A 25358-nucleotide genomic window follows, 5' to 3' on the forward strand; every position below is an offset into this window, starting at 1 on the left:
ATTTAGCTTGGATAATGTAGAAATTCATACAGTTCCTAGAAAGTTTTCAGTCAGATAAAGTTTATACAAGCGTACCTAATATCTGACTTACTGCCTTTCATTTCATTCCCAACTAAAGACACTCCCTCAGTAGAGAATGATTGTCTCCTTTCTTGCAAACTTCTTCAGTACTACCATGAGGCTGCTAAGATGATCGTTCCAGACCCTGAGTTACTAAGATGATATTGACGAGACCTCCTCTTTTACAATACTTAAGTGATTTAAGCTTTGAGTTGAGCCTGGATTAAGTGAGTTACACAGTTTCCTCTCTTGCCTCTTCCACATTCCTTGAAAACTTGAAAATGGTTGGCTTCTCTTCTGGATCATAGGAGAATTGTATATGCGCTGCCAAAGCAGGCACAATCGTATGAGAATTGTAAATAAGTCATGCATTATAATACATCCTTGCATTACCCGGAGGCCCAGCAACTTGGAGGAAATAGGAATGCCCTTACTTGTTCTAGAACATAAACTCCATGCTAACTATGCAGAGTGATACTAAAAAACACTTCTCCTTTATTTTGGGGTCCAGGCTCTTGATCATACAAATAGTTCTGGTCAACATGGACCTCAATGGTGTTGCACACGTTGGACCTTGTGTTCCTGCAGCCATCCAGGACCTCTGAGACCATGGAGGTTTTTTCCCTCAGAGCCACTATCCTTGGAGTTGCTGATTTTATTTTCATACCAGCCTGTATTTCTGTTTGCTCTACAAAGAAATGCTTATTTCCTTTTTTGAGTAGCAAGCTGTTATCCTGTTTCTAGTTGGTGTGAAATCTGAAAGCACAGTTCTAATTTGTATCACTTAATCCAAAAATGTGTGGACTTTTAGTGAAAATAATATGCAAAAAGCTATTAGTGACTAATCGTGTATGCCAAAGGAAACTGGGGACATGTGGCAGATCTGGTGAAAGTTGTCTACAGTTTCAGACAGGTCTTAAATATATTTTGTTTTATGGTTATCTTATGCTTCGCTCTGTTCTATGAATATAAACTTCTTTTAATTATGTGCAGCAAGAAATTTGCTTTCAACTTAATGCAGTTCACTTGGCATCTTTATGGAATTTAGTGGTAACATTCTAATCCCCAAATTTATAGTTTCGAGTATGGTCAACAGTGTAAAAGCTCAGAGGCCTGGGTGATTTTCTTTTGACACCATGGAGAGTTGAAAAAGATGCATTTGTGAAATTTACACACACTGTTCAACACACTATCCCGTTATCCACACACATTCCCTAAACAATCCCAACACACTTTCCCCAAAATGATATACACTGGGGAGGTGGCTCATTTTGGGATGTAATTCTGAAGTCTTCCTTCTTTGTATGTTTATTTCTCTTTTTGGGCTGAAACCTGAAATGGAATTTCTAAGATTGCACCTTCCAAATTTTAGTCATTCTGAGTCTTTACTTTAAAACAACTCACATTCACATATATTTCTTGAGAAAGTTGCCTCCATGGCCATATTCTTTTGCTTTATAGGTGACTTCCAGGAGTTCTCAGATTTTTGAACTTCCCCTGGAGGGGAAATAGACTTTTTTCCAATCTCCTCACCTCTGGACTTCCTCTGCGATTTTTAATAGACACCTTTAGCACTGGATTGTGTATTTCCTTTTTCAGTTCTGTAGTCTTTTTAAAAAAATTTATTCACGTATGGATAGCTAAATTGTTAAGTGCAAACTCACAAAACACCATGATAAAATTTATTATTTGTCTGGTGCCTTGGACTGTTATAATGGATATTTTGGTGATAAGTCATTGCCCTTCATAACTTAAGGGATGAAGCTGACAGGAATTATGTGTGCATGGTACGTGTATCTGTTTTTTTCCAGGAAAAACTGATGCATGTAAAGTGCTTTTTCGGTTTAAACTTATGGTTATTATTTATAGCACTTAGCATTGTCAGAAAAGAGAAAAGTGATCTTAACCTTTCTGGGTATATTTGATTTATTTTAAGGATGCAGAATTTTTTTTTTTTTTTTAAGATTTTATTTATTCGAGAGCAAGAGCTAAAGAGTGAGCACAAACGCGAAGGGGGCAGAGGGAGAGGGTGATGCAGCCTCCCCAGTGAGCAGGGAGCCTGTCATGGGGCTCGATCCCGGGACCCCAGGATCATGACCTGAGCTGAAGGCAGATGCTCAACTAACTGAGCCACCCAGGTGCCCCGATAACTTTCTGTTAAAGTTCTACCAAGAGGTAACACCAGTGGTCAAGGCTCAACAGTGTGCCAAACTCAGGCACTCAGTGAACTTTCACTTGTCTGACTGAAGGAGCCCATACAGCATTATCACAAGTTACTGTGGTGTGTGCACCTTTCTTGTTGAGAGAAATAGTCACTTCATCTTCTAGCACAGCCTTTTCTTGATATTATGAATAAATTAATACACATTTCATATTCTCTCCACCCCTATCTTGCATCTCCTCCACACATACTCCCCTGCCTTCATGGAAGTGGCCATGGGTAGATGGGAGACCGTAAGAGCAAGGATTCTTAAAGGCTTGAAACCATGGAGAGCCATCTTCACTTCTCTTGGGAGGCAGGGGATACCAAGAACACCCTTGGAAATAAGGCATCCAGTGGTGTTGATTTTTGAAATGCAGATATAGCTCATGTAGAAAATAATCCCCTGTTCATTAGTGGAAAATGCTGGAGGTTCGTCATTGGAGACCCTCAGTTTGCACTTCTTAAACAGATGTTTTATTTTTGTTTTATATAGTTTTGCACATCTAGAGAAACGTGCACAGATAACACAGAATTCCCATAAACTCCTCCACACCCTGTTTCCGCTAACATCTTTTTATTTTATCTTATTTTATTTATTTATTTGACAGAGAGAGACGCTGAGAGAACAGGAGCAGGGGAAGTGGGAGAGGGAGAAGCAGGCTTCCCGCCGAGCAGGGAGTCCGATGCAGGGCTTGATCCCAGGATTCTGAGATCACGACCTGAGCCGAAGGCAGACTCTTAACGACTGAGCCACCCAGGTGCCCCTTCCACTAACATTTTATATTAATAGCTGCATTTGTCGCAGTGAAGGAACCAACAGTGAGCAGTATTATTAAAATCCATAGCATATTCACATTTCCTTAGCTTTTACCTAATACCTTTTTTCTGTTCCAGGATCTCATCCAGGACATTACATTACATTTAGGCATCTTGTCTCCTTAAGCTCTGTCTGGCCATGACAAGTTTCTCAGACTTCTTGTTTTTGATGGCCTTGACATTTTGAGGAGTACTGGTCAGGTATTTTGTAGAATGTCCCTCCATTGGAATTTGTCTGGTGTTTTTCTCACAATTAGTCTGAGATTATGGGCTTTGGAGAGAAAGACCACCAAGGTAAATGGCCATTCTTATCGTATCATACTAATAACATGACTTGGCACGGCTGCTGTTAACCTCGATCACTGTGCTGAGGCAGTGTTTTTCAGGTTTCTCACCATCAGATTGCTCTTTGCCTCCCTCTCTGTGCTACCCTCATTGGAAGGAAGTCGCTTTGCATGGCCCACGCTAAAGGAGAGGGGAGTTATGCACTACCTCCTTGAGTAGGGAGAATCTACACAGGTCTTTGGAATTATGCACAGATTTTGTTTCTCCTCCCCTCCTTTATTTATTCAACCAGTGATAGCAATGCGGGCATAACGATATTCTACACTTTGGGTTAGAATCCAGTAGTATTTGAATTATCACATTCAAATTGTTCATCTTAGCTATCGAGAGCTCTGTTTGTTGGCTCCTGTGTTCCTGTGACACACCCCCATCACTGCCATTTTTCTTTGATCAATTTCTTTTTGGCACAGTGAGATGCTTCAGTCCCATCTTGTATATTTCTTTTCTTGTGCCGCCCTCCTTCCTGCCCGCCCCGGAATTGGGCATTTCTGCAAGGGTAGTTCTGCATTTTTTGCAGCTTGCCTTGTAGGGGTTGTCCCGATCATGTCTCATTCATTTTTTTTTTTTTTTAATTTTTTATTCTTTTAGAAATGATACGCAGTTTTAAGTCAGGTATTATTTCCAAGTGCATCTTGGCCAACTCTTTGGCCTTTCTTGAAGAAGTTTGACAAGGGAAAAAAGGGTAGGGAGAAAGGAAAGGGTCCAAGTGGACTATCCCGATTTGGATGGGTTGAAAATTCTGGTGCACCCAGCAGTACTGGGATTTCCAGTCTTCCCAAAAGCATGTCAGGTTGCCAGGTGGCCCGACCTTTCCTGCTTAAGTGACACAGGGCTTAGCACACCCACCCGATGGGAAAGGGGTGGCCATTTTCCCAGTGAGTAATTTCTAGGGTGATTCTGGTGTAGTGTGTGAAGTCACTTAGCATGTGCTCTTAACCTTAGTGGTATTCACAGACCTAGGATTTAATTTACATGGAGAAGGAGCCTTTTTCTTACAGGTGAAGAGAGAATTTTCTCAAAATTCATGTGAGGAAGCTGACAAGAAATGTTGTTGATCTTTTACCTGGTTTGATGTATGCATAAAGGCATAATAGTTTCAAAATGGTTAACATAATGCTTTTTGGGTGTATGAAGTACTAGCATTGAAAGACATAAATCTCCTTTTAGTTGTCATAGATTCCATTTTGGGCCTGGCCACCTACTGTATTGAATGAACACACGCTTTCATTTCTGTCCTGTTTAGAAAGAGCAAGCACCTACAGTGTCCGTTAAAAAGTAATTGAGATGAAGCAAGTCTGAAAATATATTGTGAATAGAGCAAACAACAAAAAGAACCTGCGTTTGTATCCAAATTCCAAATGTGTGATTTTTTTTTTTTTATCTTTATTCTTTTTCAAAAACTGTCCTTTTAGGGGGAAAAAAAAATTCCTGAACATAAACCATATTCTCCACCAATTTGGAGATTAACGTAGGTACCATAGTGATTTTTCTCTAAGAACTGATCTGAATTCTTTCTCTGCTCTGAAAGTTTGTTATAAAGTGCTAAAATTCAAGCTCGTCCAAAGGTAGACTGTGCAGCAGCTCTGATTCTTATTATTTTTCGGAATCTTCCATAATTGGTATTTGTCTTTAGGTTAAGAAATCTCATTCATGCCGCAAGCTGGACACACACTGAGCCTCCTCCTCACGATGCTGTATGTGCACAATGGTTATTAGGCAATCCACGTATCAGGAGAAGGGACATTCTTCCATAAGGTAAGTGACTGAGGGTCATCGGTCATCTGTGCAGTCCTTGCTTTTCCTTCAAATCAGCTAACATATAAACACAACACTTGCTGAAAGAAAACGCAGGTTTGCTTTGATACTGATTGGATCTTGCATAATAGACCTCATTTAAGTGCCAAGATAATTGTCTCATAAAAAATAATAATAATCTGAAGCTGCTTGTTTTAAGCACATAGTAGTAGTAGTGGTTTTTTTTTTTTATAGATTTTTATTTATTTATTTGACAGACAGAGATCACAAGTAGGCAGAGAAGCAGGCAGAGAAAGGAGGAAGCAGGCTCCTTGCTGAGCAGAGAGCCCAATGCAGGGCTGGATCCCAGGATGCTGGGATCATGACCTGAGCCGAAGGCAGAGGCTTTAACCCACTGAGCCACCCAGGCGCCCCAGTAGTAGTAATTTTCATTAATTTCTTCCAGTGGTCTTTGACATCTCTTATAACTCTAAAAATAAGCAAAAACCTACTCCAAAAGGATTCTCAGTTTTAAAATTTCTAAGAGACTTAATTTTATAGTGCTGATTGAAAAAGTAGTCAAGTAAAGAGATAAGGGGGAAATCATGTTTATTAAGAAAACAAATTATCGTCCGGGCGGCGCGGGTCGGAGTGGGCAACGGCCTGCAGAGCAACATGCCTAAGTTTTATTGTGACTACTGCGACACGTACCTCACCCATGACTCTCCATCTGTGAGAAAGACACATTGCAGTGGTAGAAAACACAAAGAGAATGTGAAAGACTACTATCAGAAATGGATGGAAGAGCAGGCTCAGAGCCTGATCGACAAAACAACCGCTGCATTTCAACAAGGAAAGATACCTCCTACTCCATTCTCTGCTCCTCCTCCTGCAGGGGCAATGATCCCACCTCCCCCCAGTCTCCCGGGTCCTCCTCGCCCTGGTATGATGCCAGCGCCCCACATGGGGGGCCCTCCCATGATGCCTATGATGGGCCCTCCTCCTCCTGGGATGATGCCAGTGGGACCTGCTCCTGGAATGAGGCCACCTATGGGAGGCCACATGCCAATGATGCCTGGGCCCCCAATGATGAGACCTCCTGCCCGTCCCATGATGGTGCCCACTCGGCCAGGAATGACTCGACCGGACAGATAAGGAGAGACAGGAACCTCTTTGTATTCATTTTATATTACTTGTTCTACTTCACCAGGAGATCGTGGTGCTGTGACTCTGGGTGTTTTCTCACAGCAGGACAAGGAAGACTTGCTGCCCTTCCTATCAAAGAGAGAATAGTTTTTGCAGGGGAGTAGTGGGACAAAAAAAAAAAAGTAATTTTCATTTGTATTGTGAAATGTGAAAATAAAATTGTCAGCTGTTTAGTTAAAAAAAAAAAAAAAAAAGAAAACAAATTATCAGGAAATTTCTCCTTTTATGTTTCTTAATAGTAATATGTAAGAGTTTAAAATAACCATTTTCAATGAATAAAACAATATAGGGTATTTGATTTAACTCTTAAGCTATGATGATTTGACCTGGGTCAGGCTTAAGTTTACTTTGGTACAATCTATAACGAGGAATTTTACAAGATAAATTATTATTGGTAACAAGATTATCCCAAGATGTCTAACCTACATAGGAGACCAAAATGTCTTTAAAGGACTTTATCACATAACTTTTTATTTTTAGAAATGGAAGCCTACTAATTAGGAGATGAGTCTAATCTATTCCTTAAAATTAGCCCAGATGGAATGGCTTCTTAGAAGCAAGTTAGTTTAAGCTTCCATAAGCTTCTGTAAAGCTTAAAAGTGCACTGCAAAAGTTTTTGCACACACATGTGTAAGATACCACTTTTCACCAGTTCAATTTGGACTTTCCTTCTTCACAGGAAGGAGACCTCATTTTATATTGAGTCTGAGCACATACCTCTTTTGTGACCTATTAGGGAGTGCAGAAATTCAGCACACTCCTTTTTCTTTAAAATGATTTTTTTTTCACGTGGTGAATCAACAGCTTGTGTCAGTTCTTACGCTGTTTAAGTATTTTGTGTAATCTTGGTACTCTGCACTCTTACAGAGGCAAATTTCCGGAAACCTGAAATTAGAAAAGTGGAAAAGACACCTGGCAGAAAAAGAGGGATGGTTAATCGTGCATCAAATAACAGAGTAGGGAGGACAGAAAGAGAAAAAGAAATAAAAGGAAAAAAATACATGTTGTCTCTGCATTTTATTTTAATTTACCCGACCCACTGCCTTTTCGCCTCCCTCTCCAAACCTTTCACCCTTGGGGCTAAAAATAAAATATTGTTTAAATACTTTAGGGGACTGGGGCGCCTGGGTGGCTCAGTGGGTTAAAGCCTCTGCCTTTGGCTCAGGTCATGGTCTCAGGGTCCTGGGATCGAGCACCGCATCGGGCTCTCTGCTCAGCGGGGAGCCTGCTTCCTCCTTTCTCTCTCTGCCTGCCTCTCTGACTACTTGTGATCTGTCTGTCAAATAAATAAATAAAAATCTTAAAAAAAAATAAATACTTTAGGGGACTCACCTAAAGTTTTTTACTTTTTTTTTTTTTTTTAACTGCTGCTCATAGTTGAAGGTCTGTAGTCGTCATAGGTTATGAATTGTCCCCTTGATACCCCATATTCGCTCACGGATCTGTGATAGAATCCTTGAGTGGTTTCTAACTCTGTGCCTTAGGGAAATCAAACAAATCCAATTCCTCTGCTGTCTCCCATTTTCTGGCTGATCAACATCATCTTCCATTCTACCTGAAATAATGCTGCTGTGCTCATGGGATCTTTGCGTTGAGCTTTCAAAAGACTACAGAAGACCCGTCCTGTTTCAGCAATCCAGACCTTCATGCCTGGCTTTTTGTTTGGAATCTTTTATATTCTTAGGGAAATTCGGTCATAACAGGTGCATGTTCATTAGTTGTCGGAGGGTAGACTGACATTACTAGGGTTTACGTGATTTAACAGTGGAAAAAAATCCTGTGCTGTTTAACAGACACAGCACGAGAAGCACGCATTCTAACGTTCATGAATTCTGCTTCCCCTCAAAGGCTGTTCCCTGTGACCTAATGAATCCTTTGTAAAAAGCGGACTCAGCTAGGATGTTACATCACCACTGTCGAAGGAACCCTGAGCTCCAGGAAGAATTGCAGATTCAGGCTGCAGTGGCCGCTGGGGATGTTCACACAGTCCGGAAGATGCTAGAACAAGGCTATTCTCCCAATGGCCGGGATGCTAATGGCTGGACCCTGCTTCATTTCTCTGCAGCACGAGGGAAGGAAAGATGTGTTCGAGTCTTTCTAGAACACGGAGGTGAGTTTACCGGAGGCAAACTTTTTTTTGCCAAGGGGAAACCTACATTCTCTTTAGTTTAAAATATATGCGCCCGCGTATATAACATTTACTGCTTCTCTTCAATTAGCACCCAACTTCTTATCCTCTTCTTCGTGAAGATTCATTGCAATTATGCGGAGTCTTGTTCAAAATCAGATTGTTTGAGAGAGCAGCCTGCTGATTGTGCTTTTTCCCCCCATCCCTGTAGTTTAAATGCAGTCAGGTTTTCCCAGCAACCCTTCGTGTTGTCTGGTTACGCTGTTTCAGAAGCAGAAGTGGCTGTGGGACCCACAATTGGAGAGTTACACAAGTTTCCCGTTTGGTAATTGCTTATGCAGAGACCTACCGCAGGTCCCTTTAAATTAAATATCATGGCCTTAGTAGTATCCTGTCTTCTGAATTTACTTCCTTTAAAAAAACCTTTGGATGATTTCTTTTATTGCTGTTTTAGAGCTCTTATCTTTTCCAGAATTGTACATAGTTTCTAGGTTAGAAGACAGGTTAGCTGAGGTCTCATTTTGTATAAATACACAGAGTTGGAAACCACCTCTGGCATTTTATGCTTTTGCTTCAAAAACTGTCCATTCCCATAGTTAACAATTTCCATAATTAATAGTAACTGTAATAACTGCCCTAAACTAGTTGGCTTTTTTTCCCAGTGGAATTTCTGCTTACTTTCTTTTCCCGAGATGAACTTCCATGTATTTTATCATTTGTACCCATTTGATCTTTGTAATGACAGCATGAGCAGTGTTGTTGGGACTCACGTTCCACATGTGCCCTTCTGGGGCCTGAATTGCTCCTTGACACAATCAGTTAGTTTCATTTTTAAGGTGTACTGTGTTACAAGACTAGGCAAATTTGGAAACTCCTTGAAGTACAGAAATCTCTGGAAGCCCCAGGGCTCTGGTGAGGGCCTTGTGAATCGTGTGAAGCTGGGAATATGAGGGCTGTGAGCGGGAGCCCTAGCAGGGCGCTGCTAGGCCCGAGACCGAGTCTTCACGCATCCCAGGGGCCCCTGCTAGGGACTAGATCCCTAGAACAGTGGACTGTGGGCAGGGCCCAGCCATTCACAGTCCCCCTCCTTTGTAGCTGCCCTCTAGCCCTCCTGTTCCTCTTGCCCTTACCTCGTTTCACCTTGAACCTTGGAAAGCTCGCTTCCAAAAGGAAGGGAACAGGAGAAAGGTTGGGAAAAAAACTGAAAGGTAGGTGTGGGATCAGAACACTTAAAATTCTGGCAGTGCTTACTGAGATCAGAGTTTGCCGTCTTAATCCAACCTAGTCCTGTTACTTTCTGCTGCTACCAGCCTTGCTTTTAAAAAATTAACTAAAAAAAAAAAAAAAAAATTACTCAGGTGATATTGTCTCCTTAAATAAAACAATTTTCAGATAAATTACAAATAAAGCCAAAGACCCCTTTGCCCAACTCCCAATCCTTTCTGCCTGTCCCCTCTCAGAAGTAACCATAGGTATGAGTTGGGGATCGTTTCCTGACACTATTACGTGTACTCATTGAAAATATGTCATGTCATGTTGTGTGTGATTTTAGAACGTAAAGGATATCATACTGACCCTGTTTTCCTACAGTTGTTTTTCACTCAGCTATGTAACTTAGGTTTTTTTGTTTTGTTTTGGTCTTTTTTTTTTTTTTTTTTTTTAAGATTTTATTTATTTATTTGACAGAGAGAGAGAAATCACAAGTAGGCAGAGAGGCAGGCAGAGAGAGGAGGAAGCAGGCTCACCGCCGAGCAGAGAGCCTGATGCGGGGCTCGATCCCAGGACCCTGAGATCATGACCTGAGCCGAAGGCAGTGGCTTAACCCACTGAGCCACCCAGGCGCCCCTGGTTTTTGTTTTTTAATATCAGGTGTTGGCAAACTTTTTCTGTAAAAGGCCAGATAGTAAATACTTTAGGCTTTGCAAACCCAGGTGTTTCCTCTCATAATTACTCAACTCTGCCCTTGTAACATGAAAGCAGCCATAGACAGTTTGGAAATGAAGGAGTGTAGCTGTATCCCCATAAAACTTTATAAAACCCAATGGTGGGCCAAATTTGGCCTGGGGGCCTTAGTTTACTAAACCAAGTTTCCTCACCCACCCTCCCCTCTGTGTGGCTGGGGGCAGGGTGTGCACACGTGTGTGTAGATATTTTTTAGTAGCTTTTATTGAGGTAGAATTCCTATGCCTTACAATTCACCCATTTTAATTAAAATGTGCATACAGTTCAGTGGCTTTTAGTATATTTATAGAGTTGGCCTTCCATCACCATAAGTTATTTTAGAACATTTTCATTACCCCCCAAAAACCCTGTGCCTGTTTTGTAATACATGTAGATTTACTCTGTGGGTTTTGTTTTTGGTTTTTTTGTTTGTTTGTTTTTGTTTTTTTGTTTTTTTTAAGCTGCTAAATATAATGTTTTATTAGTATGGACATATTGGGCATATTATCATTTGTTTAAACCATTCTCTTTTTTTTGAGAATGGCAGGAAATTTTATTTGTTGAGAACATAATATGTACATATATGTGGTTAAAAACCAAACGAAAGGTATTTTGGACTGTTCAGTGAGGGAAAAATGCCTTTAGAGCCCATCCCTTAGTCTCCTTTCCAGAGGCGGTCTGTCTTCCTGGTTTCTGTGGCGTCCCTGCAGAGATCACAGGTGTACATAGTTGTCCATCCTCCACCTTCTAGCTTGTTCCTTTTTTGTTAATAGTCTGTGCTGCATCTTGATTTTTTTCACAGAGCAGTTTAGCTAAGTGATAGCTCTTTGTCACTGTATTGACATGTTCAGATTCCGTTGCATGGATGTCATTTCTTTAAACTTATCCTCCATTGTTGGACATTCTGATTTTTTATTTTTCTGCTACTAGAATCTATTACAGAGAATGTCTTTGACTCATATTTTCTTTTTCAACATATGCGAAAGAGTTTATCTCTTGGATAATTCCCGAAGTGCAACGGCCAGATCAAAGGGATGTTAAATATATAAATATATATATATATATATATATATATTTATATATATATATATATTTTTTTTTTTTCATAGATTTTCGACAGATTGTTCTCCAAAGAAGGTTAGAATGGCTCTGTCCTTACTGACCAGGTGGGATAGTGCCTATTCCCTGGCCTTTGTCAGGAATGTTTCACCAGATGGTTTGCCCTTTCTCTGTGTCATTTGCTGGCCTCTCTCTCTCTCTCTTTCTCTTTCCCCCCTAGGAATGACATTTGAGCAACAGAACGTTGCAAGACTGGGCTCCTTTGCTGGTCCTTTTCTTATTGATTTGTAGGAATTGTTCACATACTCTTTGTTAGATCGACATTGCACCAATTTTCTCTCAGTCTTTAGCTTTTTCACATTTCTGAGGTCATGTTTATATGTTGTTGGGCAGAAGTCTGCATTTTAATGTAGGTGAATCTTATTTTTCTTTCCCCTTATAGTTTGTGCTTTTTTTTTTTTAAGAGTTTATTTAAGAGAAAGAGCATGAGAGGGGGGAGCTCAGAAGGAGAAGCAGACTCGCTGCTGAGCAGGGAACCCGATGTGGGACTCGATCCCTGGACTCCAGGATTGTGACCTGAGCTGAAGGCAATTGCTTAACCAACTTGAGTGACCCAGGTGCCCTGGTTTGTGCTTTCTTATATCTTGTCATACCCAAAGATCATTATTTGCCTGTGTTTTCTTCTAAAAAGTTTTATGGCGTTTAGGTCCTTAATCTGTCCAGAATTAGGTAGATGTATTGGACAAATGAATTGGATGGATGTATAGAATTGGTTTTGATGTATGGTATGAGATGGTCAGGTACAATTTCATATTCTTTCCCCGTAAAGGTAGCCTAAATCATCCCTTCTGTCCCCATTGCTATGCCATTCCAGCTCAGATATAAAGTTTTCATGTGCGTGTGGTTCCACTGAGTTTAGTGTCTGTTGGTAGAACCCTGAGTCCCTATGATAGCTGTTGTAATTAATATTGCTCCGTGATAAGATTTGATTTCCGAAGGACGGAGGTGGGGGGAGGGCGTCAGATCTCCTCTCCTTGTTCTTTAAGGATGTCTTGGCCAGTTTTAGCCCTTTACGTTTTCGCATAACATTTTAAAACAACAGAACTAAATATTTTGGAGAAGCTTCTCTTTAGTTCTTGAAGAGTACCATCTTTTTACTCACTCCTGTTAACCGTGGCAGAGTTAGGAGGTTTGGGGTGTACTTTTTTCCTAGCATGTTATGTATCTGCTTGGGAACATTAACAGAAGAAGGAACTTCCTCCTCCCTTGTCCCCTTGGCCACGTGAAATGCTTCGGGGGTGCTCTGTGTTTGGCCTAGGCATGCCTTCTGACCTTGCAACCCGTGTATCCAGCTGCCAGGTAAGCCTCTTGTACGTCCACGGCTCACACCACAGCCTGTGAGACCAGCAATTTAGAAATCACCCTTGATTTCTTCCTCCTAAACGGTTGCCAGATCTTCTCCTCTCTTGCCGTCGGAGGCACTGCTCCACCTCGGGGGAAGGGAACCAGGACCGTGATGCTCTTCTCCATCTCTGCTTCCAGTCTTGGCCCCCTCCCAGCCCGTCTCCGAACAGAGTGATCCGTGATAAAAAATGAAAATGCACATATTTCTTTTTTCAAATCTATCCCTGAAAGTTTTCCCCTTCTTTCCACTTCCACATGGCCCGGCAAGGTCTCAGCTTCACCTCCGAGCCGCAGCCCCTCTGTGTTCATTCACGTTCACTGAGCTCAGAGGCCTTTGCGCAGGACCTGCTGAGTCCCCCAGCTCACCCCACTGCTGCCATGCTCCCCTCATTCACTCCAACTTCTCTGTCATACCCCTTCCTTGGGAATCTCTTGCCATTCAGACTTGTTATGGGATGTTATTCTCTGTACCTTTTTACTACAGCTCCTGTCACAAGCCCAGTGACTAATTCCTGTGGTATTCAGTGTAACTCCTGTTAGTCTGGAACTTCTGAGGGTAGAACCCATATCCGATTCATTCTCGGTGAGAGAGCGAGGAGGCAAGTGTCAGCTCTCTAAAAGGATTGCTCCCCAGCCTTACGGAGACCAGACTGATGCTTTCTTGAAAAATAGCGGTTGAACATGGGCCAGCCTTGTGGTGGGATCAGAAAAGCGCTTGACCTTATCACCCCTGCTCTTTTCCTGAATCCACAGTTTCTTCAAGAGCTTGAACATCTCTAGTCAGATTAGCCCCCTTGTCCTAATAAGCTTCTTTGGTGATAGATAGCAAGGGGAAATGAAGTCAGATTCGAAAGGGTAAGTGAGCAGAATAACCCACAGGAAACAGAGGTTCACTTCCTCTCCCCTCCTTACTCCCCCCTTCCATGAGAGTGGAGAGAGGATTCGTATAGACAGATGAGGTGGCCAGTTGGTAAACTCTGTAAATCACATGTTCATATATTTATTCAGCAAATATTTCTTGAGCACCTACCATATGCCAGGCTCTGGGCCAGGCACTGAGATACGGAGTGAGCAAACATTGTGCTAGCCGTCTGGCACTTCATAGACTGCTGGGTGGGTAGATTAAGAGCCAGCATTTACTACTTTGCACTTAGCACTAGCCTGATTCTTCACAACCATTCTATAAGGGTTAGGAGTAGTCTTTCCATTGAGAAAACCGAGCCAAACGTTGGGAAGTAATTTGCCGCAGGCCATTCACCCCATAAGTACTGGAGCTAGGATTCAGACCCATGGTCTTAGCCATGTTTGTGTATGGCCTATAAGGAGACAGTGCAGTTCCAACAGAGCCACCTGAGTGCCACATATAAAAGGGGCCCCGCTGTTACAGGGGTGGAGGCGGGGGCAGCCAGGAAGGAGGTTTCCTAGAGAAAGCATGGTTGGACTTGAGGGCTTGAAAGGCGAGGCAAGGATGGGGCACCAGAAGGACAGAGATGTGGGATTATTTGAAACCCACAGGACACTGAGTGTGAAGGGTAGAAGGAGAAGGGAAGCACGTTTGGTTTTAGGAACTGAGAAGAGTTCATTATGATGAAAGCATATCCAAAATTGATTTCCAGGGACTGTGGTGAGCCATTTGACAGGAGTGGCGGAGACAGATTTGTGTTTTAGCAAGCTCACTGGTGATGGTATGTGATCTTAGGGAAAGAGCCTGAGATCTCAGGCAAGAGCAGGTGGGTCCCTGCTCCCTGATTGGGACTGTGGTCTCACTTGCCTACACCCGACCCTAAACACATATTTATTGAGCATCTGCCGTGTGTCAGACACCATTCTGAGCACTGGGGACACAGCGACACCTAAAGTCCCTGCTGCCACGGCGCACTTCTAAGTGGAGGAAATTGACAGTGACGTGTACAGTGTCAGGTGGCGATGGGCACTGTGAAGAAAGATGAAGCAGAGAAGGGATCGAGAAGCACAGGATTTTGTTTTAAATGAGGTATGTAGGGAAGGCTCCCGATGTGCCCTTGGAGTTGAGCCCTGCAGGAAAGGAAGACCCAACCATGAGAATATCTGGGAGAAAAATGTTAAAGGTAAAGGAAACAGGCAAGTGCCGCACACACTCAGGGATGGGAACATACTTAGCACGTTGAAGAAAAAGCCAGGAGGACGACAGCGAGAGCAGAGCAATGGGAGAGAGGGCCGACTGGGTTAGAGAGAGCATCTGATCAGCTGATGTGGTCTGCAGGTCTTTGAAGGTTCAAAAGACTTTGGACTTTGTTCCGACTGAGAATGGAAAACCATCGCAGGCTTCTCAACTGAAGAATGAGGAGAACTTCCTGAAGGGCTCATCTGGCTTGAGAAAGCTGTCGTGTAGAGGAGCCAAGGATAAACGGGAAGACGCATCAGGAAGCTTCGGAATAATTCAGGCGAGAATTGCCAGCGGCTCAGTGTAGACAGTAGCAGTCCTGTATTGAGAAGTGGTCAGATTCTGGGTAGGTTTTGAAAGGGGAGGCAACAGTCTTTGCGGATAGATCCATTGGACATGCTGTGGCAGGGAAAAGGAATCAAGATCACAGACTTTTGGGTCCTGAGGGAGAAAAAAGTTGCTGTTGGTTGAGGGAGCAGGGGAAAGTTAACCAAATGCAATTAAAAAACCATCACCACCACCACCATCAAAGCAGGACATAGAGGTTTAGTAAGACCACTCACCACTGTTAAATCTGCACAGTAAAACCACCAATGAGTGATCACAGGGCGCTAACAACACTCAGAGATAACAGGCAGTGGGTGACCGAGCCGTGGCGCCCGCGACATGACCACCGGGGAAGCCTGGTCAGGGAGCGGCCACGTGAAGCCACACTGGTGGCCCCTGTGGGAGGAACCCAGTTTCAGTGAGAAAAGGAGCGAGTTTGACATGGTTAGCTGATACTGTCTATATTCCAGAGTGGGTAAAAAATAAAATTGGGGAGTCTCTCTTTCTTGTTGAAACCTGGCCTGTTTACGTTTCCATGAAATTAAAAAATTCAGCACTGTGGTCCAAGTGGCCATGTTTCAAGGGCTCAGTAGCTACATGTTAACAGTAGCTACCAGGGTAGACCTCACAGAGGTGAAACGTAAGTTTGCATAGGTAAATTACATTTTGTGGCTTGGCCAGCATGCCCAGGAGGTGTAGCAGGTTCCGTTCTAGATGGTGGCAATGAGGTGAGTATCACAGCGAAGCAAGTCAGTGAAGTTTTGGTTTCCCAGTGCGTAGAAGAATTCTGTTTACGCTGTACTGGAGACTGTGAAGGGTGCAATAGCATTGTGTTTAAAAAGTATATACAAACCTTTCTTTTATTTACTCATTTTAGAGAGAGAATGCGTGCCAGCAGGGGAGGGGCAGAGGGAGAGAGAGACTATTTCCAGCAGATGCCCTGCAGAGCACGATCTTAGGACCCTGAGATCATGACCTGAGCCAAAATCAAGAGTCAGACACTTAACTGACTGAGCCACCCAGGCGCCCCTAAAAAAAAATAAATAAATAAAAATAAAAAAATATCTATCTATCTATCTATCTATCTATCTATCTATATATATAAAATGTGTGTGTTTGGTCCACGTGCGCGCCTTCATTAGAAAAGACTTCGTTGCTCAATGCTAACCATCACTGGAGCTTTCAGCCAGTCCTAGTCCTTTTGCTGCTGGAGGGTCTTGCCTCTGTGTTGATGGCTGCCCACTTATGAGGGTTGTGGTTGTAAAGCCTGGTGTGACTGTGGTGATTTCTGAAAATAAGACAGCTATGAAGTTTGCCACATCGATTGCCTCTTCCTTACACAAACCATTTCTCCGTTTGTGTCTGATAGCCTCTTACCCACAGCTTCTTTCGAAATTAGAGTCTATCTTCTCTCACCCTGCGGCTGCCTTATCAGCGAAGTTTATGTCACATTCTAAGTCTTTGGTTGTCATCTCGGCAGTGTTCACAGCATCTGCTCCAGGAGTAGATCCCATCTCCAGAAACTACTTTCTTTGCTCATCCCTAAGAAGCAAGTTTTCATTCATTCATGTTTGGTCATGAGATGGCAGCCGCTCCGTCCCATTAGAAGTGGCTCCACTTCTAATTCTCGTTCTCCTGCTGTTTCCACCACATCTGTAGTTACTGACTCTGCTGAGGTCTTGAACTCCTGGCAGTCATCCATGAGGGTGGGAATCAGCTTGTTCCAAACTCCTGTTCACGTTGATACTTCGACTTTTCCTATGAATCACAATGCAGAGTGGCAATTAGAAGGGTGAATTGTTTCTAGGTTTTCAGTTTTCTTTGCTTAGGTCCATCAGAGGAATCACTGTGTATGGCAGCTGTAGCCTTATAAAAATATTTCTTAAATAATAAGACCTAAAAATCTTAATTACTTCTTGATCCATCGGCTGGAGGATGGATGTTGTGACAGCAGGCATGAAAACAGCGTTAACCTCACTGTCCACCTCCATCAGAGCTCTTGGGTGACCAGTTACATTGTCAACAAGCAGTAACATTTTGAAAGGAATCTCTCTTCCTGGGCGGTCAGTGTCAACAGTGGGCTTAAAATACTCCATAAACCCTGTGGTAAACAGCTATGCTGTCATCCGGGTTTTGTTGTTCTCTATACTGAGCATAGGCAGACTGGATTTAGCATGATTCTTAAGAGCCCTAGGACTTTTGAAATGGTGAGTGAGTATTGGCTTCAACTTAAAGTCACCAGCTGCACTAGCTCCTAGCAGGAGTTGGCCTGTCTTTTTCAAGCTTTGAAGCCAGGCATTGACATCTCCTCTCTAGCTATGTTAAGTCCTAGATGGCACCTTCTTTCAATAGAAGGCAGTTTTGTTTACGTTGACAATCTGTCGTTTAGTGTGTTCCCCTTCATGAATTCTCTGAGCTGGGTCTTCCGGATGACTGGCCATGGCTTCTCCATCAGTACCTGCTACTTCACCTTGTACTTGGATGTTATGAGATGGTCTGTTTCCTTAAACCTCACGAACCCACCTCTGCTAGCTTCGGACTTCTGCAGCTTCCCCACGTCCCTCAGCCTTCACAGAACTGAAGACAGTGAGTTAGGGCCTGGCTCTGGACTGGGCATTGGCTTAAGGGAATGTTGTGGCTGCTGTGGTCTTCTGTCCAGACCTCTGAAACGCTCTCCATATCCGCAATAAGGCTGTTTTGCCTTCTTATCATTCGTGGGTTCACTGGAGTGGCACTTTTCATTTCCTTCAAGAACTTTTCCTTTGCATTCACAGCTTGGCTAACTGTTTGGCACCGGAGGCCTAGTTTTTAGCCCATCTTGGCTTTTGACTCACCTTCCTCACTAAGCTTAATTATTTCTAGCTTTTGATTTAAAGTGAGAGACACATGGCTCTTGCTTTCACTTAAAGACTTAGAGGCCATTTAAGGTTATTAATTTGCTTAATATCAATATTGTTATGTTTCAAGGAATCAGGAGGCTTGAGAAGATGGGGAGAGATGGGATAATGGCTGATCATTATTGCTTAAGTTTCACTTCTTATGCGGTTACAGTGTATTGTGCTCCCAAACCATTACAATAGTCACATCAAACATCACTGGTAACAGATCACCAGAACAAATAGAACAATAATGAAAAGGTTTGAAATACTGTGAGAGTTACCCACATATGGTACAGAGAGAGGCATGAAGTGAGCAAATACTGTTGGTGAAATGGTGCCCAAAGACTTGCTCAAGGATGCAGGTTTCCTTCCTTTTGTAAAAAGTGTGATAAAGCACAACACAGTCAAAGAAGGTGCACCTGTGCTTTCAGATCTCATGCTTCAAAATGAATACTTAGGTTTTATGATGTCCAGAAATATTAGAGTTTCTGAACGTGTATAATAGTATATCAGTACAAATCCCGATAATCTTTCTGACCAGGTTAGTATGCTGTTATGCAGAGGAGTCTGTATTATAATAGTGGGAATTATAAGAAACCCATGATTATTATTTTCCTCTTCATTTTCCCATTTGGAATCTTCCTAAAAATTCTAAGATCATGTTGGACATTTTAAGAAAATAACCTTAAGATACCCTGATCTTACATGTGTTTATATATCTTCAGATTCAGTGTTTATGTCACTGACCTGAAGGACAGTCAGTTGAAGCTCTAGAAGTTAAATCTGTAGAGCAGATCCCCATAGGAACCTAAGGAAAGCATCTCAGGGCTCCTCTTGATATCGTAGGTAAAATCCTCATGGTGAAACACATGAAAGTAAGTTGGGGAGATAAGGGATGCATCAAAGAAATCCGTAGCAGTGTGGTAAGAAATTATTTTTAGCTTTTCAAAAATGAAGGATTTTGCAAATGATATCCCAAGTGTGTTAAAACAGAAAAGTTAATGGTAGGAATTGATGAAAGTACTTGGAGAAAGCAGTTTAGGAGTATATATTAGATCCTTAGAATTGGGAGATCTTTTTGTCCAGTAAATTTTCTTCTAATTAATTTATTTCAAGAAATCCATCCTAAGTGAAGAGATTTTTTTCTGTCTGAAAATTTCACCCCTCATTTCACAAAATTTTTAAAATTTTCATGCCCAAACAAATATTAAGTTATTAGACTATGACTACACTTATGTGTACTTTTTAAAAAGGTATAGAAGAAAAGCTGCAAGTCTAACATCGGTGTTGAGAGTAGTTATCATGGAATGCTGGGGTTTTTTTCTTTATTTTGTTTTGTTTTGTTTTTCCCACTGCTGCTTTACTAAATTCGCATTTTTTCATAAGTGAAAAAATAGTTTCTAGGCGAAATCCTGTTTGAAGACATTATACCATCTGACCTTCCAACTTTTTATTCTGTGGTGAATTATTAGCAGAGTTTTAGATGATCATCTAAACTTTGCTTTAGATTGCTTTCCCCATCACTTTTGCCTCTCTTTCCTGTGTTAATACTTACAACACGATGCATAACTATGTTTTAGACCTCCAAGCAATGTCTTTTCCTATGTAACTTTGCTAAATGCATTTGGTGCTTCCCAAAACTTTTTCAAGGGTAATTTCCTTTTAGGAATTTCCTTTTAAATGGGATACATATAATAGTACATTGTATAAATCCTGGTTATGATTTTGATCAGGTTGGTATATATTCCAGTCCTTAGAACAACCAGTTAAAAAAAAAAAGTAAAGATGTATAGCCAAAAAGTTAATAGAGACATTAAAATGAAATGTTAAAAAATGGTCTAATAGTACAAAAAAGGCAGTAAAGGAAAGAAGGGGAACAATAGAGAAAACAAATGGAAAACAAATAATAAAATGGTAAACCTAAACTATAGTAATAATTATATTAAACATTAATGGACAAAACACTCCAGTTGAAAGCTAGAAATTGTCTAAAAGGAGTAGACAAGTCTCACTTAAATGCTGCCTACAAGAGGTTCGCTTTCACTGTAGCGAGACAGATAGGTTGAAAGTAGATAAATGGGTAAAGATATACTGTGCAAATGGTAATTAAGTGAAGGCCAGAGTGGCTATGTTAATAGCATATAAAATCTATTTTAAGACATAAACTGTTACCAGAACTAAAGAAAGACCATGACAGATTGGACAGATTCATCAGGAGGAATGTGGATCATAGATGTGTACATCATAAAAGAGCCTAGTTTGAGGCAAAAATTTGATAATTAAAGGAAAAAGTGGACAGTTTGACAGTCATAGTTGCAAATTTTTATATCTCTCAGCGATTAATAGAATAACTAGATAAATAAATCAATAACTAGAGAAAATCTGAAAAATATCAAGCTCATTGACTTAATTGATATCTTTGAAAACTGCACCCAGCACCTTCAGAATATACATTTTTTTTCATGTATGAATACCAGGATGATAGAACACCAGGATAAATGATATGCTCGCATTGAAGTCTCAGTACATTTTATGAAACTGTAAGAATTCTATAAGAATTATAAGAAATAGAAGAATTATATAAGAATATATTCTCTGACTACAGTGGAAGTTTATCAATATCTAGGACAACCTCAGATGTTTGGCAATTAAAAACAATGTTTTGAATTGCATGATAATGAAAATACAATATATCAAAGTTTATGGGATGTATTAGAGTGACGTTTAGAGAGAAATTGAAAACCTCAAATGCTTCTGGTAGAAAAGAAAAATGATCTTAAATCAGTTATCTAAATTTCACCATAAGAAACTTGAATAAGAAGAAATTGAACCCAAAGTGGCTGCCCCCATCTGCCCTTCCTTTCCCCCAGCAATCTCTGTAGCAGTTACCATGAGAGCCAGCACTCTCCTTGCTGCCAGTGGGCTGACCTGCTTTCAGCACTCAGTGAAAATGCCCTGTGCTTGGAGCATCGTTGAAAATAACAGTGGTGTCAGTTTAGGTGACAAACAATCTGGAAGGGCCAATGACACAGCTCCCTGAGGCTGCGGTACTGGTTGGGCCAAGCAACTCAGGACCCTCAAATTTAATAGGAGACCTGAAGAAGGAGACGGCCATTTGGGCTTCTTTAAACTTCTCTGTACTGGGAATTTGGAAGGCTATATGCATGCTTTTTTTTTTAAGGTTTTATTTATTTATTTGACAGAGATCACAACTAGGCAGAGAGGCAAGCTGGTGGGTGAGGGGGGGCAGGCTCCCTGCCGAGCAGAAAGCCCGATGTGGGGCTCGATCCCAGGACCCTGAGATCATGACCTGAGCCAAACGCAGAGGCTTTAACCACTGAGCCACCCAGGTGCCCCCACATGCATGCTTAAGAAAGGCCAGAGAGGACCCCAGTTATCTGCTCCTTCCTCGCTGAACCTGAGACCAGGGAACGAGAGCTGGGGCACACTCCTAAATTCCCTGATGACTGAATGTCCACCTCGGCCTGTCCACAAACCACGTTGCCCAAGTATGGGTGCCTTGCTGCTACAAGATGTTTAAGCACAACCTCTGACCAGTCATTGGTCAGAAATAGTTATCTTAACCAAACATAAATTATTCTTAGGAGTGGCCCCTAGAAGCCAGAATTTAATAATAACAACTGAGCAGAGACATAAGTGGCTGCATACAGCTGAGAACACAGATTTTGTATAATTAGTCTGAGCATTTCATTAAAACAAACAGCAGCAGCATTCCACCCCATCCTCACTTTTAAGGTGTTCTTCATTAATCCAGGGTTGCTGCAATATCACCTAAAATCTTCAGTTTTCAGAGAAATTGTGTGACATGCCTAAGAAACAGGAATGGATAGCTCAGACACAGGAAATAAGACCAGCTAATAGAAGGTGTCTGTGAAGGGGCCCACGTGCTTTACTTATACAGAATTTCAAAGCAGCCATTATGTGTTCAAAGAACTAAGGACAGATACCACGTCCAGAGAATTAAAGGAAAACACGATGACAGTGACTCATCATAGAAGCTAGCAATAAAGAAATAGAATTTACATATCTTTGAATATGTATGTCCCTAAGTTTAAATTCTCCAGTTAAAAGTACAATAACCAAAATCAAGAATTCATTACAGCAATTAACAGCAGATTTGAACTGGCAGAAGAAATTGGTGACCTTGGAAATTGATCAAGAAACGTTATTTCGTCTGAAGAACATATAGAAAAAAGAAGTTTAAAGAAAAAAATTGGAGCCCATAGACCTGTGGGATGTCATCAAGAATACTGACATATGCGTGAAGCCTAATGAGAGAGCCAGAAAAGAGAGGACAGAAAGAGGCAGAAAAAATCTTTAAAGAAATCATGGCCAGAACTTCGATATTTAATGATAAATACTAAACTGTACATCTGAAAAGTTCAGTGAACTCTGAGTAGGATAAAGTCATCTGTACACAAAATAGTCTAACTGTACACAAAATAGTCTAACTATGGAAAGCCAAAAACAAAGAGAAAATCTTGAAAGCACCCAGAGAAGTAACTCATTATGTGTAAGAATTCCCTGATAAGATGAACAGCTGATTTCACATAAGAATCAGCAGTGGCCAGAAGGCAGCTGGATGACAGTCTGATTGCCAAAAACAACCTGTCAATCCAGAAGTTTGTATCTAGTAAAACTGTCCTTTGTGTTTCATACAAAAAAATAAAGATCACTGGTGAAAGTAATTACTCGGGTATATCTAAAAACAATGTATTTGTTTTTGTTGCTGTGTAACAAATTACACTGACATATGGCTTAATACAACACATATTTATTACCCTGTACTTTTAAGGTGTTATCCAGAATGTTCTCATCTATAGGCTGGAGAAAAATTTGCTTCCAAGCTTACTCAGGTTGTTACCAGGTTAGTTTCCTTGTGCTTGTAGGACTAAGGGCCACAACTTCTTGTGGACCTTTGGCTGGAGGTTTCTGTGGTTTCTAGAGATTACCTGCTGATTCTTGTCCCATGGGCTTTCCCACTAGCAGTCCTTAACCTTATCAAGTCAGCAATGAGAGTCACTGTAGCAAGTCTGCAAGATGAAACCTCATATAGCATAGCACAATCACAGTAGTGACAGTTCATTACCTTTGCCAAATTCTGTTGGGTTAGAAGGAAGTCACAGGTCCTGCTTAAAGCTCCAGGGGAGAGGTACACAAAGGCATGGACCTGAAGAGGCAGGGATTATGGGAGAGCTCACCTTAGAATCATGCTGCCATAGACAGTATAAATGTATTTTCCCCAATTTTCATCTCTTTAAGACAATAGCATATAACAAGCATTAGATTGCTGTTAGGGGTCGCCTGGGCAGCTCAGTTGGTTAAGCACCTGCCTTCAGCTGAGGTGGTGATCCCAGAGTCCTGGGATTGAGCCCCACGTCGGGCTCCCTGCTCAGCAGGGAGTCTGCTTCTCCCTCTGTCCCTCACCTCACTTCTCTCTCTCCCTCTCTTTCTTTCTCTCTTAAAAAAAAAAAAAAAGAAGAAAGAAAGAAAGTCTTAAAAAAAATCCATCTATATAAATATGTAATATATATGACAGCAGTGGCACAAAGAAGGGGAGAATAAAGAGGGCTGTATTAGAACAGCTTCTATGTCCTGTTGGAATTAAACCCAAAGTAAGAATAGGAGTGAGTGATGAGAAATCAGTGGGTTGAAAAATGGGCAAATGGGGGCGCCTGGGTGGCTCAGTGGGTTAGGCCTCTGCCTTTGGCTCGGGTCATGGTCTCGGGGTCCTGGGATCAAGCCCCGTATTGGGCTCTCTGCTCAGCAGGGAGCCTGCTTCCCCTTCTCTCTCTGCATGCCTTTCTGACTACTTGTGATCTGTCTGTCAAATAAATAAATAAAATCTTTAAAAAAAAAAAAAGGCAAATGATGGAGAAAATTGGTGAAACAAAAAAAGCAAAAGTTGGCTCTTTGAAGAGATCAACGAAATTAATAAATCTCCAGCCAGACTGATGAAGAAAGCAAGAGAGAAAACACATAACCAGAACTAAGCATGGGAAAACTGTTTATAGATCCTGCAGACATTGAGAGGGTGATAGGAATATAACAAACACCTTTTTTTTTTTTTTTTAAGATTTTATTTATTTATTTGACAGAGAGAGAGATCACAAGTAGGCAGAGAGGCAGGCAGAGAGAGAGGGGGAAGCAGGCTCCCTGCTGAGCAGAGAGTCCGATGTGGGGCTGGATCCCAGGACCCGGAGACCATGACCTGAGCCGAAGGCAGAGGCTTAACCCACTGAGCCACCCAGGTGCCCCAACAAACACCTTTTTACCATTTAGAAGAAATGGACCAATTCCTGGGAAGACATAAATTGCCAAAACTGATCCAAGGGGGAATGAAACAATTGAACAGTCCTATATCAAAGAAACTTAGTTCATAAATAAAACTTTTCACTAAGAAAACTTTGGGCCCAGCTGCTTTCTCTGTTGCATTATTTTAAAAGGTTGAAAGACTAAACAATAACATTGCTTCCCAGACTCTTTGAGGGAACACTTCCAAACTGTGGTGCCCTGATACAAGACCAAATAGACCTTGAAAGAAATGAAAACTACATACCAGTATTCTTCGTGATGATAGATACAAAAATCCCTGACAAAATAACAGCAAATCTAAGCCATCAGTGTACAAAAAGAGAATATTATATCATGGCCAAGTACTGTTTACCCCAGGAATGCAGGGTTTAAGATTTGAAACTCAACGTGGTAATTTACATTATTAATGGAATAAAAAGTACAGATACCAAGTGATCATTTCAATAGGTGCAGAAAAGGCATATGACCCTGTAAAATACCCATTCATCATAAAGACTGAGCAAACCAGAAGCAGAAGATAACTTCCAAAACCTAAGGAAAGGCACCTAGGAAAAACTACAATGTGCATCATAGTATATGGTGAACTGCTGAATGCTTTCCCTCTGAGATCAGAAACAAGGCAAGAGTATGTGCTTTGACCATTTGTACTTAACACTTGTTTAAATAAGAATCCTGTGGATGGGAAAGGGAGAAGTGATGCTGTCTTTGTTTGCAGAGAACGTAATTGAGTATGTAGACTAGCATAAGAAATCTACAAAAATGTGCTGGAACTAAAAT

At 41.4% G+C, this 25358-nt stretch overlaps 2 protein-coding genes across 2 annotated transcripts in view; both read left to right on the top strand.

The window, feature by feature from the left end:
• The window catches only part of ASB7 (ankyrin repeat and SOCS box containing 7), a 48589-nt gene that overhangs the window by 3171 nt on the left and 20060 nt on the right, over nt 1-25358 (top strand). Inside the window, exons 3-4 of the mRNA XM_047736701.1 lie at nt 5058-5179; nt 8213-8474. Of these exons, the coding sequence (XP_047592657.1) occupies nt 8264-8474 (211 nt within the window). The 5' untranslated portion in view covers nt 5058-5179; nt 8213-8263. The remainder of the gene's footprint in view (nt 1-5057; nt 5180-8212; nt 8475-25358) is intronic.
• LOC125104212 (U1 small nuclear ribonucleoprotein C) lies at nt 5796-6543 on the top strand. Its single transcript, XM_047736702.1, has one exon. The coding sequence runs from the start codon at nt 5834-5836 to the stop codon at nt 6311-6313; it is 480 nt and encodes a 159-aa protein (XP_047592658.1). The 5' UTR covers nt 5796-5833; the 3' UTR covers nt 6314-6543.

Source organism: Lutra lutra, chromosome 7 (assembly GCF_902655055.1).
Source record: "Lutra lutra chromosome 7, mLutLut1.2, whole genome shotgun sequence".
Lineage (NCBI taxonomy): Eukaryota > Metazoa > Chordata > Mammalia > Carnivora > Mustelidae > Lutra > Lutra lutra.